This window comes from Paramisgurnus dabryanus, chromosome 5 (genome assembly GCF_030506205.2).
Source record: "Paramisgurnus dabryanus chromosome 5, PD_genome_1.1, whole genome shotgun sequence".
Classification (NCBI taxonomy): Eukaryota; Metazoa; Chordata; class Actinopteri; order Cypriniformes; family Cobitidae; genus Paramisgurnus; species Paramisgurnus dabryanus.
In genome coordinates this window covers 33,090,276-33,108,146 of record NC_133341.1, presented here as the reverse complement: position 1 = coordinate 33,108,146, position 17,871 = coordinate 33,090,276, and the positions used below count along the sequence as shown (strand labels likewise).

Below are 17,871 nucleotides of genomic sequence, written 5' to 3'. Positions count from 1 at the left end.
TGCAGATGAATGAACTGAAAATACTTTAAACACATTCAGCCGAAGTTTCTGGACTGCAGATCTTACTCTTTAGATCCATGTTAGGTTTCGTGTTTGTTTGTTTATTCATTTCTTTAAGATGACATCTTGTTTGCTAATAACACTTAATTTCTCACTTGACTTTTGATGATGTCTTTTTGCGTTTCAAGTCATAAGCACAGATTTTTTTCAAAGACCTGAAAGCTACATTTATTTTCTGTTTTATTGCCAAGTTCAAAATGGTAGAATCACGCACATCCAAATTAAATACGGGTGCAGGATCAAATAAATATTTAAGTAACAAAAGAAAGATCCGCACACGCATAATTGTGAATGAATCTGATACAGGATGAGAGTTGATATCTAACCTTTAACTAACCCATCATTTGAACTTTATCCTGCATGCATTCACATATAATAATCATATTTGTTGGTCTTTACTGACAACAAGACAACTGGTTTACCATTGACACCAACACTGAATGATGTATTATAATTAATGTAACCGTATATACAACAAAAAGAAATTGTTTCTAGGTTGCAGAAGTCAGATTCGTTTACCTTAACCTACGATTCTCTGTAAACTAGTTTTCCTTGAAAAAAACGTGCACATAACCTGGCTTGCTGGAACAACTAGTTATATGGAATGCTGGTGGAAAAAAACAACATCCTCCTTCTGTGTTTACTTCAGATGCCTATAATTCATTATGTTAGCATATAAGACGATGATTAAAACACTCAGAGAGCCTAAAAAACACAACACATTTATCTTCTTATTAAAGGAAATCACACAGAAGATCTGTGAGGAGGTCAGTAAAACACAAGAAGCCACTTTGTTGTCAGTGAATATAACTGAAGCATCTACCAATGAACAACTTAAACTAAAAATAAATATTTTTTATGTAACAAACAATAATGTTTTTTAAAGAATGACATTAGAGCATTTTAAATAAATTAAAGCATTTATTTTTTATAAACCATCTATAAAAAGCTCACATCTTTAAAAATCAAATAAAAAGTTCACAGAATGATCTTTCACACAATGAGCTACCAAACTCTCAATCATCAGCAGTTTTTCTTCACAATCATAAACATAAAGCTTTGAAAAAATATGTGTTATATGAAGTTTCAGTCATGATGTGTGTTTCACGGTTAACCTCAGGCTTCAGTGTGCGTGGTCAGGTTCAGACCGTTTAAAGTTCAGACTCCGCTTGAATCCATTCATTATATCCACCAGCGTAATGTCGAGCCCTGCGAGAGACACAAACATTGATCAGTGAATCCTCACATAAATTCTCATCATTTCCGTTCCCTAATTATGGATGAGGATTTAGATAAATAATTGTATGGAGATTGCTCGCACAAAAAAGTTTTTTTTTATCCAAAGTGACTTACTGTGCATTAAGAGGTACACATGTTTATCAGTATTTGTGTTTCCTTCAAACCCATGACCTTTTGCACTGCTAATGCAATGCTCTACCACTAAGCTATAAAGTTGCCAACCATTACTAAAGAGGTTTATAATATATGTATGTTTTCTTGTATGAAGTAAAAGTAATAAAAATGTATTGTATGGTTTTTTTAATGCAATAAGTGTCCCGCTGGATGTCCTCTGTGTGTGTTTATACCTGGTGTAGCCCAAAGCCCAAGCTGTTTCCAGTGCATCAAGACTGCGGCGTCCTCTCTGGCAGTAAAGCAAAAAGTCTGTGTCCTCTGTTGAAGGCTTTGGGACTCCATAGCGCTCTTTAAACTGATCTGGGTTCAGTCTTAGGGCCTGATCCACATCTCCCACTGCATAATAACCAATAACAACAAAAATTTGGTCATTTCATCACCTGTGTGTTGTTCTGAAACATTTTTTTATTTTGATGAAAACACTGCAAAAATGATTTTCAAGGAAAAAAATCTTTGTATTTTTCATCTAAATTCTTAAATGAAGATGCTTTTTCTTGATGAGCAAAACGACCCAAGAAAATAAGTCTAGTTTTTAGACCAAAAAAAAACAAATTTAAGTGATTTTTTTCATAAATTTAGTGTTAAAAAAAATTTTCAAGATTTTTTGCTTACCCCATTGGCATATTTTTGTTTGTTTTAAGCACAAAATCACAAAAAAAATATTTATTTTCTTGGGTTGTTTTGCTCATCAAGAAAAAACATCTTAATTTAAGAATTTGTCTTGTTTTCAGTAAAAATATCTAATAATTCTTAAATTAAGATGCTTTGTCTTGATGAGCAAGACATTGGCAGATATTTTTGCTTGTTTTAAGCACAAAATCACTAAAAAAATGTTTTTTGTCTAAAAACTAGACTTATTTTCTTGGGTCGTTTTGCTCATCAAGAACAACCGTCTTAATTTAAGAATTTTAAGATAGTATTTTTGTCTGGTTTTCAGTAAAAATATCTAAAAATTCTTAAATTAAGATGCTTTTTCTTGATGAGCAAGAAATTGGCAGACATTTTTGCTTGTTTTAAGCACAAAATCACTTAAATTTGATATTTTTGGACTTATTTTCTTGGGTCGTTTTGCTCACCAAGAAAAAGCATCTTAATTTAAGAATTTTTTGATATTTTTTAATGAAAACAAGACAAAAATACTAAGATTTTTTTTCTCAAAAATCATTTTTTTTCAGTGCACAAAAGAATATATTTTGATAAATGATTGTAAGCACAATGGTACCCATTGAATTCCACCATATTTGTCTTTCCTAATATGGAAGTCAATGCTTACAATCTACTGTGTGCTTATAATCATTTATCAAAATATCTTCTTTTATGTTCATCAAAATAAATGAATACATCTCATACAGGTTTAGATCAACATGAGGAGGAGAAAATTATGACAGAACTTTTAAACGTGTGTGTGCGCGACTGCGCGTGTGTACGTGCGTGCGTACGTGCATGCAGGTTTGGCTTTGTTTGTTAGGGACAACTTACACCACATAAAGACATTTGTTTTGAGACTTACGTGGAATATTGGCGGCCCCTGAAATAAACCCTGATTCAAGCTCATAAGGTTCACGCACATCGAAGAGCTGGACCCTTCCAGAGGATAACATGTGTTTCAACTGCTTATATGTTACTACAGCATCTGTAATACACAACACATTATTTCATTTCATACCTGACAATCTCATATGGATAGAAAACTACACTGGACAGTATTTTAGTGTATCAGTGTCCGAAAAAAATGTCCAGATAGTTGTTGTGGTCATGATCGGTTTCCCAGTTAGTTAGGTCATTACATCTCAAAGGAATATTTAATTCCAACTTATTTCATACTTAGCGCTAAAAAAAGATTTAAGACAATGATGGTGACACGTCAGATGATGCAAGACTATTAGACACAACTGTCTCCGGTCAGTGAGTCATTCACCCTACGTGCATCCATTCACATTCGCATACACCGTTCATCACATTACATTACATGATATCACATTACATTCATATATAAAGCTCAAGCGTTTACCTGTAGGACTCTTGTGAGATGTTTCAGTCCATAGATCGCAGTTTTCAGCTTCATTGCAGAATTCAGATTGTTCTGTGTTATCCGATAGTAACACGATCGCCAGCAGAGCCAATAAACCTACGTTCAGATGTTTAAACATATTTCCTGATCTAAAATAAAACACGCGATACAGGTTAAAAGTGTAATGACGTGTATCTTTAACGGATCGATACCGAAGCACTGGTCACAGTCAGAGATTGTGAGTCTTGGATGGATCAAACAGAAGTTTTATTGACCCGTACTGTACACAACTATGATGAAGACTCTACGTGAAGTTTTGATTTCTTCCAGGAGGCGCCGCGTGGCTCAAACAGCCGAATCCTCCACTAAGCTTCATTCTAAGTTCCGGACGTTTTTGAGACATTTTAAAAAGGCGTAATTAAAATTAAAGATTGACATCTGACATACAAACGAGGATAAATCCTACGAGTCTCAACTTATTTTAAACTGAAAATTTAAGCGTTATATTCTAGGCTCATCTTGCCTGACCAATCACAGATAGAGTATGACATATAAGCCCCGCCCACTAAGTCTCCCAAGTTTATGATATTCCGCCATTCTACTTCATTCTGTTTCTGTAAGAGGTCGCCGTTGCGTTCTCTAATTTCATTGGCTGTGGGACTCTCATGGAATCTCTCATTTATTCCATTATGTGTCTTTTGCGCAAAAATAATTATAAAACTTAAAATCAAGTGAGACATTTATAAATCACATCCTTTATCAATCTAAATCAACTTCTGATTTATCTGTAGTGTGGGGGCCTCGCGATTAAACCAAAATAATGTAAAGCGATAGAAACATAAAATATGATATGTTATACACACGTATTTAACACGAAATTAACACGTATACACAATTTTGGTTATTAGTTACGGTAAACAACTTACCCCTCTTCTCGCGGTAACATGGTACATTCCGTTTGCGCTGACAGCTCATTGTCATGTGATCTAAGCAAAATAAATAAATAGTGGTGCAGCGTCAGATCTGAGACAAAAGCAGAGAATAACACTAATATTTCATCTTAACACAAATCAGAACACAGATCGAGCACAATGGAGGGTCAAATGGTTGGAGGAACATCTAAGCCGAATAAGGCGACTAAGGATGTTCAGAAGCTTTGTGATGAGGTGAGAGACGATGTCAAATTAGCCAAATAACTTAGTTATTACTGTAATAATGATAAAGTGATGTAAACATATATTTCTGTTAAGCTTTTGCCAAGTTAAAGTAAAAAAAATTTTTTATACATGCAGCAGTTACCGGACTGTAACATTTCTTAAATTAAAAAAATAGGATTTTACCCAATTTTACTCTTCTTTTTTTTATTTTCATAGTGCTTTATTAGCATGACAAAAACTACATTTGTATTGCCAAATGTAATGCAACGTACAAATAGTGCAAATAAAAGCAAAAATAAAACAAAGTATATAGTGCAAAACTTACTCACTGTCTGCACGTATCAGTTGTGTTCGACTTCTTTTGGCGCTGCAAGAACCGACATGTAGATGACGTCAAAGTACCGCGAGAGCGATTCGAAGGCAAACTCCTCCGTAGGATTTCTCAATCGCTCTCGCGGTATTTTGCCGTAGGGTCTTGCATGCATCACATAGGCTAGCACATAGTTTCACTCAGATACCTCACCACACCCAAAGTCTCACTTCATCCGGTGACTGTTAATGGGCGTGTTTCTCTTGCGTACTTTACTATTTCGAAATATATTATTATCTTCTAGGAGTTTGTTAGAAAGTTCTTACACAAGTGCCTTTTGTTTGTAATTTAGGTGAAGCATCAGGTAGAGCAGAAGGCTGGAAAGAACTTTGCGACTTACACCGCCACGTCTTACACAACTCAGGTTGTGGCAGGAACCAACTTTTTTGTAAAGGTTAGTTAGCAGTGAGTGTTTTTTGTGGGGTAATTCTCTCATATCATTCACAACAGAAATATATCAATACAGGTCAATATGTTTGTTAAACACACATCTCTCTCTCTAGCTTCATGTTGGAGGAAATGATTACATTCATGTGAAGATTTATAAAGCTCTTCCTCACACTGGTGAAAAACCAAAGGTTACTGCAGTCCAGTGCTCCAAAACTCAACATGACGCTATTGAGTTCTTCTAAACTGTCGATCTATTCATGTTACAAAACTTTTATTCAGAACCCAATATATTCATCCACTCCAGTGTTTATGAAATTAATGTGACCAACACTTAAATTTCAATTTTTTGCTAAAATAACTGCACAGATTTATTTTCATTCCTAATGTTTTATAAAAGAAAAATATACTTTGAATTATTATTTTAAAAATGTATTTTAAATTTAATTTAGAAAGAAAAAATGCTATGCTATTTACTTTAGCTGTGTACCAAACCAATTTCCCGAGGAATTGAAATTGAGTTGAATACAAATCCTCATTGTCTGTCATCTCAGCATGTCATCTGAAATATTTGCTTATGTTTAAAACATTTGCATGTCCATTAGAGATATGATTTTGCAAGCATCAAATGTTGACTAACTTCTAGCATCACATTCATTTTGTTCAGACTTTAACAACATTCTGTATTAATAATGAAAAACTAAAGTCAAGGTTTGAGATTCTGTTTACTATGGGACTGGTTTAAAGCAATGTTTTTTTTTTAGCTGTTTCTTGCACTTTTGTGCAAAGACATGTAATGTAGTAAAAGAGTGTTTTTCTACAGTTTGTAACAGTAATAAAAATTCTAAAAATATTTGACATTTTGTGTGTGAATTTATTTTAAGTAATCACTACTGTTTATTTGTTCATAATAATTCAGAATTGAACCCATGATCTTATGCACTGTAAATGCAATTTTTTACCAAGTAAGCTGCTACAGTTTGTTTAAAGTTAAATGAATATTAACAAGTCTTTATCTTCACAGAATAAAACTAAAATAACAGCCTCATAAACTTTTTTCATTTTTTTCTTCAGATTTTGTTTCCCAGAATGCTTTTTATTGAAGTTGTCATTTTAGTTTTATTCTGTAAAGATTAAGGCTTTTTAATGTTTTATGTTCATTTAACTTTGAACAAATAAAATAAATTTGAATCTACAGTAAGTTGCTGGCAAACAGCTGCATAAATACAGTAAGTTACTGGCAAACGAAGGCATAACTACAGTGAATTACTGGCAAACGACAGCATACCTACAGTGAATTACTTGCAAACAGCTGCATAAATACAGTAAGTTACTGGCAAACGAAGGCATAACTACAGTGAATTACTGGCAAACGACAGCATACCTACAGTGAATTACTTGCAAACAGCTGCATAAATACAGTAAGTTACTGGCAAACGACAGCATACCTACAGTGAATTACTGGCTAACAGCTGCATAAATACAGTAAGTTACTGGCAAACGAAGGAATAACTACAGTGAATTACTGGCAAACGACAGCATACCTACAGTGAATTACTGGCAAACAGCTGCATAAATACAGTAAGTTACTGGCAAACAAAGGCATAACTACAGTGAATTACTGGCAAACGACAGCATACCTACAGTGAATTACTTGCAAACAGCTGCATTAATACAGTAAGTTACTGGCAAACGACAACATACCTACAGTGAATTACTGGCAAACAGCTGCATAAATACAGTAAATTACTGGCAAACGATGGCATAACTACAGTAAGTTACTGGCAAACAACGGCATAACTACAGTGAATTACTGGCAAACAGCGGCATAACTACAGTGATACTGTAATTTCTACACTAATTGTTTACAGTGCGTTTACACTTCAGTTTTTATTTAAATTAAGTGGGTAATTCTGCTCTCTGTGCTGTCCTTTGATAGATTTATTCGGCTTACAATCAGGTTATATTAGGCCTACTACACTATAGTAAACATTTGAAGTGGATCAAAAAATTTAATCAAAGTTGTCCTACATAACATGAACTATTTGCACAGCATGTATCTGATCTTAGTTATGTTATTTTCAGCATTTACTACTACATCTAAAAATGAAAAGTTGTAACTGTTAACATGCACTGACATGAATTTTATGTTTCTAGAAAAATGAGATCTGAAAGGGGATTTCCTTTTCATAAATGCAAATTTATAAGTGTGTTTCCGATTGTGTGTTTATTTCTCCCTCTCTTCAGCTGCATAGATGAGAGGGTGTGTACTTGTATCTAAAAGTTTATAAAGGCTCATAAATCTCTGCCTCCAGGTGCGAGGAAAATCTCCTGATGCCTAAAGCAAAACGTTCCCTTATGAAACCTGCTAAAGAAACTAACATCATAGGTGCATTTGTGGGGCGTTGTGTAGTCCCGCCCTCTTTCAGACGTGATTTACTCCTGAGTCATATTTATTTATTTATTTATTCCCAACGCCTTTTAGCATCTATGGCTTTATTAATGGTGAGAACCAGTTCACCTACAGTATGCACATGTTGGGGTAAGGAGCTCCAGTTCACCTAACCTGTATTCACCTAATTCCCAGAGTAAACTCATGCTGACACAGGGCGAACGTGCAAACTCCACACAGAAAGATGTCGTATTTAAGCATTCTGAAATGAATAATCAGGAACTGAAATCAATAACTGGGTCACACAAATATCAGTTCTATATTACATTAACATATAAATACAGACATACTTTAAAAACTGCCGTAGTTATGCAGCTCTTTGCCAGTAACTTACTGTAGATATACAACATTTTTAACATGCTTTGTAAAGAACAAACATGCATCTGCCTGCTACAAAGAAATATCAACATTAGCACGCGTTGGAAACCTTTTTAGCGAAAACCAGGAGACTTGGATTTCCTCGAGCAGTAGTCTTTATTGCAGAAAGCGATCTTCAAACAGAACATAAAGCCCGGGAGCTGCAGTAACAAAGTCTGACTTACAGTAGCCCTACATTGCATTTAAACACATTTTAGGGGGCAGTCCCCTAAATGGAAAACAAAGCACTCAACTTTAAACAAAGCATTGAAAAAATTAACCCTGCCAATCCTTCAGTTTCACAAACCCTTAATCCCATCAACATTACCATCTCACCCACCTCAGACCATTTCATTATCATAGAAATGGGTTCACACTTTTGACTCTTGGACCAAGCATAAGGAAATGGCCACCAACTTAAACAAAGGAACAAAAGGTACCCGGGCCACAGTTAACTGGCCAATTTCTTTCATATTGAGATGAGACAGGAACTTGCAGGAACCAACTTACATTATCATTTAGAGGACAGTGTTACTTGGCTTTGCTCTCAAACATAATGAACATATATATATACAATAACATAAAGACAATGACATTTATGATGAGAAGAGAGTTTAAGAAACTGTTATAGAGTACCTGTGGATGTACGTGATATATTTACAGTTTTTTTTATTCGCTTTGGTACTATCTTCACAAGTAAGGTGTACATTTTCAAAACTCTTAGTACAAAAATCCAAACTGATCACACTTGTAACGCAGCTAGTCATTCTTTCAAAACTGGATGTAATGCTTTCAGTAAGTTGCACATGTTTTCAGTCCACATAATCATTGTTTCAAATGCAAGATTATTGTAATATGTAATGAGAACATTTGGTTTAATCACCGAAACACAACGTTATGATCTTCTTTCAGTTTAGTACTTTTAACAATCAGTTCATCCAACAGCAAACAATGCAAGATACATGTTTCAAATCAGCCTTAAAAGTGCTGAAATTAATATGCTACAGTACTAAAAAAATACATATTACACAGTTTCACATTAGGCAATACACTTACATTACTTACATAATCTATAATTTCCAAAATATCCATCCTATGTGTAATCAAGTGAAGGATCAATGAAGACATCCTCTACAATCATTTGAGCAAATTACAGTAGTTTTTATTTTTCAGATATAATTGTAACATAGCTATACTTTATATAATGTAACTGGATGAAAACATAAAATTTAGTGCACACATTACATTACAGTAATTTGGATCGAGCCTGTCTTGAGCATTTGGCAGTAAATTTTCGTCCACCTCTTTGACCTCTCTGTGGGTGCCCATGCCCACCTCTTTGACGGATCCCTTGTCCACAAGATCTTCTTATTCCTTGCTGTCTGTCCTGCTCCATGTTGAAATAAATGGCCAGTGTTTCACCCCCACTTTTACAGTAAACTGTTTCTACAGGACTGTAATGACCAATTTTGGTTACCACTATGTAAAATCAATTTGCAATAAAGAGTATTTTATCATGTGTGGTTACACATAATTTATATGTTCGTACAAACAGAGGTTTTATTTCTGTAGTTCTCAAAATCCATATACTGTATATTGCTGAAATGAAAATATATAGGTTTACCAAATGGTTCAGTGATTAACCATTAAGATCAGTTGGATTTAGTGCTGGTCAAATGTATTTACGCAAATGAGATGAGAAGCATATCAAAAGTATTGTGAGCATTGCATTGTGAAAGACAATTACTTCATATGAAAGGTATTTCTTTGATGACACAATGATTAAGTGTGGTGAAAAAGTGAATGTATAATTTTGTGTGTTGTACTAAGTCAATTGAACATGTGATTAAATGTTTGAAAAAACTGACTATTTGATGATCTGCCTTGAGTTTTGTACTAACAGTTGTGAAATTTTACCACATAGTTGTGAAAATAGTACCAAAGCGAATAAAAAAAACTGTAACTGTTACTGTTACAAAACATGTTTCTATAATACATCATTTTAATAGCGGCTTTGAGTCATGAATAGGCCTGCACAATATTGAGGAGAAACTGACATTGCAATGTTTGTTTTTTGTAATGAAAAGCTCTGTTGTATGAGAGGATTTAACGTCTGCCTTGCCTTGCAGAGGCGTTTGTGATCATTTGAAACCGTTCTCATATAGAGTAACAAAGCCATCTGTGATGGATCACCTACTATGGCCGGTCAGTGGGTGTGGTTAGAAGGTTTATCATAAGAACTATGTTCACCTGTTCCTTCATCTATGTATAAAGCTTGGCTCTTGCTCCTTTTGGTTTGTTTTCCTTTCATTGAGTATTAATCTGTTAAACATCATGTGCAGAACAAAACCTTTAAATGATTATGTTGTTCATTTTTTAACATTCTTCTTTATGCTAATTTCGATTTTCTTATGAAAGTTGTTTTCTTTATTGTGTAGAGTGATTTGTTTTTGTATGGGTAGGATTTTGTTTATAAATTTGCTTTGTACCCAAAAATAAGCTGTGTATTTACGGTGTATTTTGTCCCTTAATATATCTGCAAAATATATTGTTTATATTAATTATCTGGCTAAAGGGCACACTAGTAATTGAGTATTGAGAAAAGAACAGTAAGCTTAAGATTTGGGTCTTATTTTTATTTTATTATTTTTACCCATGGTTGTGCCCAGTGTTGGGGGTAACGCATTACGTAATATTAGTTTTCTGAAGTAATGAGTAAAGTAACGCATTACTTTATAAATGTACACATTAATATTTGAGTTACTTTTTCAGTTTAATTAATTCTATTTAAAAATAAAATAATTTACTGAATTAAACTGAACATATTAATGTAGAATAACACACTTTGTGCTCCTGAGCCGGAACAGTTTGAGTCAGAAACGGAGATTGTAGGCCAGAGCTTCACATTTTTGTGATCATAAAAAACACCTGAAAGAGATCAAGTAAGAAAAAGTAATGCAAAAGTAACTTAAAAGGAACATTAGCATTACATTTCATGAAAAGTAACTAAGTAATGCAATTAGTTACTTTTTGGGGAGTAACTTAATATTTTAATGCATTACTTTTAAAAGTAACTTTCCCCAACACTTGTTGTTCCGCGGTTCATGACTGCAGCGTGAGTCGGAGGTCGGCAATTTAAAGGGGTTTTATGTAGTCTTTGGTGATCTTGTTTTTCATTTTGTTTTTCAATTGTAAATTCTTAATAATTATTTTCCTTTTTTATTTTCATTTCACAATATTTTAGTTTTTTATTTTGTGCACCCTATTGGAAATTGGTTTTGGGAAGGCATAAAGCTATGGTCTATTGGTCTATGGTCATTAATGAGTTTGATAGATCCTGGGGAAAGAACACAAGTCCAGGTTCTGATTAGAGAAATTGATTTCACCGTTTCTTCATTGTGGGATTTTTTTTACTTGAAAAGTTGCATAATAAAGTGCAGTCCAACAGGAAATTTGACACCAGCAGTGGCTCCTGTGTTTCTATTGACAAGAATCTTCACATTAATAAACAAATTCTTCTTGTAACAGTATCCATCCTCGCTATCTCCTCCTTTCATCTGTCACGTCCTTGAGCCAGTCTTAACACACCTGAAATAGTTTTCCTTATAAAAAAAATTCTTGATGTTCTGTGATGTAACTATTGCAGAGTCGTCCATTGCAATCTCGATGCTGAAACAATATATTGTGCAGCCCATTGCAGAGCAGTCTCTTGAAGTCATGTTATTTTAATCTTAAACCTAAAGCAGCCTCTTTTAAAACCCATTATAAATTTAAGAGAAAAACCCAGGGTTTAAACAATGCTCCAGGTTTAAGAATAAAACAGGACCACTGTACACCACATGTACATGTTTTGCTTTTCATGTTGTAAACTCTTCTGTCTTTATCAGAAAGCAAAAAACAAAAAGATGAAACATGCAGCTGTCGATTTCACTCCAACAACCGAAATCATTTTGATTTCCACACTTATAAATATAGGAACTACACATTAGGAAATGCACGCAATCGTGCCATATGATTGAGTCTTCATCTCATGTGAGTGGATATGGTTTTAAACAAATGCTGATGTTTTAAATAACAAAGGTTTGGTGTTGACTGTCAAAACCACTTGAATGACTCACAATAACAGACATCACACAAAATGTGCAAAATTATTCACCTCAAAGAAAAAAGAAGACTGAAAACTCATCTGCTCAGAAGAACAAACTGATTTATTCCTAAATTCTGCACTAAATCTGTTAAGAGTATCCTTAAAACCCTTTATAATATAATGATTCAGATACATCTGAGGTCCAGAAATGAAAACAGCAAACACATGAATTTCTCTCTCTCTTATATTATATACTTCTATAAATTAAAAGCACGTTCAAAATAATAGCTTAATAAAACTGCAAGCTATACACAAATCACAAGATCTCCAACAAACCAAATGCTTTTGTATAATGTACATATAATATAATATTGTATAATGTATTAATGTGAACCAGCTGTAAAGGCGTATGAGAAAAATCCTCTGGTGCTTTAACATGAGGTAAAACTAAAAAACTGCCCTGCTGTGATGTTTATAGTGAAGAATGAAAATCATGTAAAGCTTTCACAAACTCATTGTGTAGATCTGTGGGGTTGATGGGTGTAAATTGCTGACATTAAACTCTGTTTCGGGTTCCAGAAAGGCCCAGAGAGAGAGAGTGAAAGTGAGAGAGAGAGAGAGAGAGAGAGAAAGAGAGAGAGAGAGAGAGAGAGAGAGGGAGAGAGGCAGTTCTTCGTTTTATTAGCAGGTTTGTGTGCATTTCTGTCATTTCTTGCTTATTATTTATGTTTTCCAACCTAAAGCTTCATGGGCCACATATGGAAGCCATTTAAACAACCATAAACAAATGTAAAGTAATTCCTGATTTTTTTTTAAACCTTTGAAATTGAATATGCTTCCGTTGCAATTTAAGGAAGTTTTAAAAGGATATAACAGCATTTGAGAACTGCTCTGGTCAAGATCTTTAACTTTATTCATATATGTTGATATAAAGTTGATATGAAAAGCTTATAGTTCAGAGAGGGAATGTTGTCATATTGAGAGGGTCTGTTTTAAGTTCTTTATCATTCTTTAAAGTTATTTAGTACTTTCTATTTAAATTTTTAAATGTTAATTATAAACATTTTATGTTTACAGGATAAACATATACTGATAAAACATAACTTGTAATGCACTTTGGATATGCACTTTGATTTGGAAAAAAATTAAGTATGTACATAATCCATTCCAGTTAAAGTAATTCATGTTCTTTTACTTGTGATTATATTTTTCTTGCATAATCTCATAGTCCAGACAGATTCAGTCTTAATGCATTGAGTGTTAGGTGTGTGCGTGTGTGTGTGTAAGGGGCGTGTGTTTATATAATGGGGGTCTGCTCTATAAAAGGTCGGCCTGTGGGACTTTGTTCACAGAACTTGAGATTTATTCTTCCTCACTCCAGACTGAGCTCTGCAGTAGCCATGGCAACCATCCGGATGGGATTGCTGGGAGTTTTGCTCTGCACCCTTGTCGTCAACTCTGAGGTCACAACACAGGCAGACTTTGACATCAATGGGGTAAGAACACAAATAAGAAGAGAAATCAAAACTGATAGATTTGATTCACTTCATTTAAAGTTTTGACAACTAAATATTTAGAAATATTCCACACAGTCTGAACTGAGACACGTTTAATATTTTAATAGTTATAATTATCCTGATCTTTTCTGATTCATACTGATTTCTTTTAAATAAGAATGTTGGAGTTTGTTGGTGTGGTAATTCTTTACTCGAAAGGGTGTATTAGTTAACATTAGTAAATGCATTAGCTAATATGAAAAAATAATGAACAATATAAGGGCGTTTTCCCAGACAGGGATTATCCTCGTCCCAGACTAAAAGGGATGTTTTAGTTGCTTTAATTTAAAAACACCTACTAACACATCTTAACATATATCAGTGTCATTGTTTTGTCTCAAGATGCACAACCGGTTCTTTTTTGTAAGGTTTGTTTGTAAAAACTACTTAAAGGGATAGTTTGGCCAAAAATGATATTAAATCCATGTTTTACTCACCCCCGAGCTGTCCGAGATGCATATGGTTATTTTAGAAAATGTTTTAAATCTTTCAGTTAATCAAATGTAAAGTTACGGGGTCCACGTCCTCCAAGTTCAAAAAATGTGCATCCATCCTTCACAAAAAATCCAAACGGCTCCACGATGATAATGTTAACAGTTACGACCCTTGATTTTATAAATGTATTAGTAAATGCAGAAATTAACATCAACTAAGCTAAATAAATGCCATAGAAGTATTGTGCATTGTTAGTACATGTTAGCTAATGCATTAACTAATTGTTAACAAATACAACCTTATTGTAAAGTGTTTATTAAAGTTTGTTGGATTATTGTAAATTGGCATTTAGATGAAGTTTAATACGTCAAGGCTTAAAATTTCAATGTCAACTCCCTTTTTAATTTAGTTTTACATTGATACATTTGCAGGGACTTTTATCTAAAGCATTCAAGTTGTACATTTATTATCAGTATGTGTTTTCCATGAGTATCGAACCCATGACCTACAGGAACATTACATTATAGCAATATAACAGTTAAATATTATGGCAAAGATAATAATAGCAGAATTATTACACAGCAATAAAAATCCAAAAAACTCCTGTATAGCACAAAAGGTCATTGGTTCAAACCACAAAACACATTTTAACAAAATGTTACAAACACTGTAACTGCAAGTCGCCTTTAAAGACGTTTCTGCCAAATGCAAATGGACAAATCCATGCAAATGTCAACCTTCTTAAGAAAAGTCAAGTTTTTACAAAAAGTTTAATTTATGGGTTGCAATGAATTACCCATGCAAAGTCTGTTAAAGTTTTTAAATAATTTTTGTTTGCATTAATTTACATAGTTTTCCATAAATTTTAGAATTGTCACATCCATAATGCATACAAGTTTCCCTGATCTTAAAAAAGTATTTTTATGATGTCTGGACTATCAACTAACCATTTCTAACCAATGGTTCAATACATTAGTAATAAATGCATTTTTGATTGCAAATGTCATAAGACCATAATGCTAAAATTGCTTAAATGTAAATAAAGGTCAATTCAAATCTTTTTCAAAATATATTTTTACTTATTATTATTATACAAATTAAACAGAACCTATGGTGTTTGCTTAGACAACGCCACTAATGTTTTTGTGTATAATAAACACCAATTGTAGCAAAAACACCTAAACAAAAGTCACATCATTTGTGCTACAGCTTGTTGAAAAGCATGTGTTACAACTTTTGAAAGAAAGAAAATTTTTAGAAAAGTCAGAGGATTTTTACCTATTAGACCCATAAACGGGTAAAAATATATATGTCATGGACTTTTACAGGGAGCTGTGAAAGCTCACTAATGGGTTTTCTTGAAAACATGTAAAAATCTAAATAAACTCTGTGTGCCCTGGGAAACAGGTGACTGGGAAATGGTACCTGATTGGTTTTGCTTCAAACTCAGAGTGGTTTATCATCCGTAAAGCCAATATGAAGATGGGCGTCGCCACGTTCACCCCAAATGATAATGGAGACCTCGAGATGGCCTACTCCAGTCTAAAGTAAGACAGAAGATATTTATACAAACATCATTTATCTGTGGTGCACAAAGCAAAGATTGTTTTCCTTACTTGAACATTTTGTCTCTTTAGTCCTGATGGTACGTGTTGGAGAATGAATCATCTGGCTCAGAAGACGGATGTTCCCGGAAAATTCACCTTCCTCAGTGAAAGTGAGGGATAAACACATACATCCAGACCTAAATCACAGATGAGCAAATCTTACAGTAAAATATAAAAAAAACTATGTGTTTGTTCCTCAGACCAGGAAACTGAAAATGACATGCGTGTCGTGGATGTAAAGTATGATGAATATGTTTTGATCCACACAATCAAGACCCAAAATGACTCCATAACTCTTCTCAACAAACTCTATGGTAAGAACTTTGTGTTGATAGCATCAGACTGAATATCTGACAGCTCTGAGTCTCTTGTAGTAAATGAACAAATCCTTACTATAAAAATGAACCAATACTTAAAGGAAATGAAAAGTCTTATTATGTACCTACAATTATGTTGTTTCAAACCCATATGACTTTATTCTCTGAAACACCAAAGGAAAACGTCAGAGCTGGCCAGTTGCATAAACATAGCCGTGACGTTAAGATTGCGTCTGTCTGAAAAACTAGCAATTAGTTAGGGCTAATCAGTCTTATTATTTGTATTTAAAGTAGACCAATCTACATTTCTATGTAACATACTTAAAATAATTATGATCAGTCTTGAAGAAAAAATTCATGACTAACTTTGTCTTAAAGGTTGTAATGGGGATGGGGACCAGAGGCTGTAAAACTACTAAAAAATTATTTAAAAAAATCTTGTATGCTATATCTATAGTTAATCTGAAAGCTTTGTGTAAGAAACAAACTTCAATATCAGATATTGTCTTCACTTAAAGCGTAACTAAACCCTAAACCAACTTTTTTAGTTAATGATCTGTAAGAATCATTAACTAAAGTTCACGTAATCAGTGTTTCCTTATGAACCATGAGCAGCACATTTTATTGTATTTCTCTCCACAGTACTGACAATGCTTGTCAAAAACACAGTGACTTATAACTTTTGTGACTTATAGTCAGTCATTAATTTTTTGTTTTGTTTTTGTGTGACCGTACATGTTTGACTGTGTTTAATGAAAGGTTTAATAGCTCATGTGAGGTTTCAGTACTGTGTTATGTTGTGTTACAGGCCGTACCCCAGACCTGGGCCAGGACGTTTTGGACAGATTCACTGAGTTCTCTTTGGATCAAGGCATTCTGCTGGAGAACATTGCCGTCCTGCCTAAAAACGGTAAAGAACAAGACCTGAAATAAACACAAAGAGAAGTGAATGCTTGGCAAACACAAATCCACTGTACATACATGTGTGTGGGGATACCTGTGCTTCAAAAACAAACCTTAGTACAGTAAACTTACAGAAAACCCAACCCTGACTGTAAAATGTTTTATGTTTATGCTACAGCGCCCCCTTCAGTGCATTTTAAACTGATTTGTGCATACAGAAAACACACTTTTGTCTGACCTATTAATACATATCTACAGAGAGGAAATATTTTAATATCTCAATATCATTTCTCTCTAGATGATTGTCCTTGAGCTGTAAATGTGAAGATCCTATCTGAAGCTTTACCCATCTGAAGACTTCTAAAACATCTCATTTAAACTCCAAGTACATCTCTAAAATATTTTCTTTAGTTTGTGCTAATAAAATCTTTTGCAAAACTTATCTGTCTCATGTTTTTAGTATTTAAAACTGAAAATCAGACCACACACTGCAAAAAATTATTTTCAAGAAAAAAATTATTAGTCTTGTTTTCAGTAAAAAAATCTAAAAATTCTTAAATTAAGATGCTTTTTATTGATTAGCAAAACGACCCAAGAAAATAAGTCTAGTTTCTAGACCAAAAATATCACATTTAGATGATTTTGTGCATAAAACAAGCAAAAAAAAACTGCCAATGGGATGACCAAAAAATCTTGAAAATTTTTCTTAAACCCTAAATTCAAGAAAAATTCAAGAAAAATTTGCTTACTCCATTGGCA

General features: G+C 33.7%; 3 protein-coding genes across 4 annotated transcripts; 2 read left to right on the top strand and 1 right to left on the bottom strand.

The window, feature by feature from the left end:
• Window positions 1-961: 961 nt before the first annotated feature.
• On the bottom strand, window positions 962-3,766 carry LOC135732824 (thiosulfate:glutathione sulfurtransferase). Its single transcript, XM_065251177.2, has 4 exons — window positions 3,485-3,766; window positions 2,984-3,106; window positions 1,647-1,809; window positions 962-1,269 (listed from the first exon to the last, which is right to left on the bottom strand). The coding sequence occupies exons 1-4, from the start codon at window positions 3,621-3,623 to the stop codon at window positions 1,212-1,214; spliced, it is 483 nt and encodes a 160-aa protein (XP_065107249.1). The 5' UTR covers window positions 3,624-3,766; the 3' UTR covers window positions 962-1,211.
• A 727-nt stretch (window positions 3,767-4,493) lies between these two features.
• LOC141282195 (cystatin-B-like) lies at window positions 4,494-6,251 on the top strand. Its single transcript, XM_073814741.1, has 3 exons — window positions 4,494-4,650; window positions 5,304-5,405; window positions 5,515-6,251. The coding sequence occupies exons 1-3, from the start codon at window positions 4,576-4,578 to the stop codon at window positions 5,641-5,643; spliced, it is 306 nt and encodes a 101-aa protein (XP_073670842.1). The 5' UTR covers window positions 4,494-4,575; the 3' UTR covers window positions 5,644-6,251.
• A 6,684-nt stretch (window positions 6,252-12,935) lies between these two features.
• LOC135732819 (lipocalin) lies at window positions 12,936-17,549 on the top strand. Of its 2 annotated transcripts, XM_065251171.2 has the most exons (7): window positions 12,936-12,982; window positions 13,676-13,790; window positions 15,693-15,832; window positions 15,923-16,002; window positions 16,093-16,206; window positions 17,018-17,119; window positions 17,411-17,549. In XM_065251171.2, the coding sequence occupies exons 2-7, from the start codon at window positions 13,695-13,697 to the stop codon at window positions 17,422-17,424; spliced, it is 546 nt and encodes a 181-aa protein (XP_065107243.1). In that variant the 5' UTR covers window positions 12,936-12,982; window positions 13,676-13,694; the 3' UTR covers window positions 17,425-17,549. The 2 variants fall into 2 exon arrangements, with proteins under 2 accessions (XP_065107243.1, XP_065107244.2); XM_065251172.2 differs by lacking the exon at window positions 12,936-12,982 and having other exon boundaries at window positions 13,211-13,790.
• Window positions 17,550-17,871: the final 322 nt, after the last annotated feature.

Coding starts and splice junctions, on each gene's coding strand:
- LOC135732819 (XM_065251172.2), top strand. CDS start 13,599: ATGGGGGTCTGCTCTATAAAAGGTCGGCCTGTGGGACTTTGTTCACAG. Junction 13,791..15,692: donor CAGACTTTGACATCAATGGG/GTAAGAACACAA, acceptor CCTGGGAAACAG/GTGACTGGGAAATGGTACCT. Junction 15,833..15,922: donor ATGGCCTACTCCAGTCTAAA/GTAAGACAGAAG, acceptor TTGTCTCTTTAG/TCCTGATGGTACGTGTTGGA.
- LOC141282195 (XM_073814741.1), top strand. CDS start 4,576: ATGGAGGGTCAAATGGTTGGAGGAACATCTAAGCCGAATAAGGCGACT. Junction 4,651..5,303: donor TTCAGAAGCTTTGTGATGAG/GTGAGAGACGAT, acceptor TTTGTAATTTAG/GTGAAGCATCAGGTAGAGCA. Junction 5,406..5,514: donor GAACCAACTTTTTTGTAAAG/GTTAGTTAGCAG, acceptor CTCTCTCTCTAG/CTTCATGTTGGAGGAAATGA.
- LOC135732824 (XM_065251177.2), bottom strand. CDS start 3,623: ATGTTTAAACATCTGAACGTAGGTTTATTGGCTCTGCTGGCGATCGTG. Junction 1,810..2,983: donor AGGGGCCGCCAATATTCCAC/GTAAGTCTCAAA, acceptor GTTATTATGCAG/TGGGAGATGTGGATCAGGCC. Junction 1,270..1,646: donor TGGGCTTTGGGCTACACCAG/GTATAAACACAC, acceptor TGTCTCTCGCAG/GGCTCGACATTACGCTGGTG.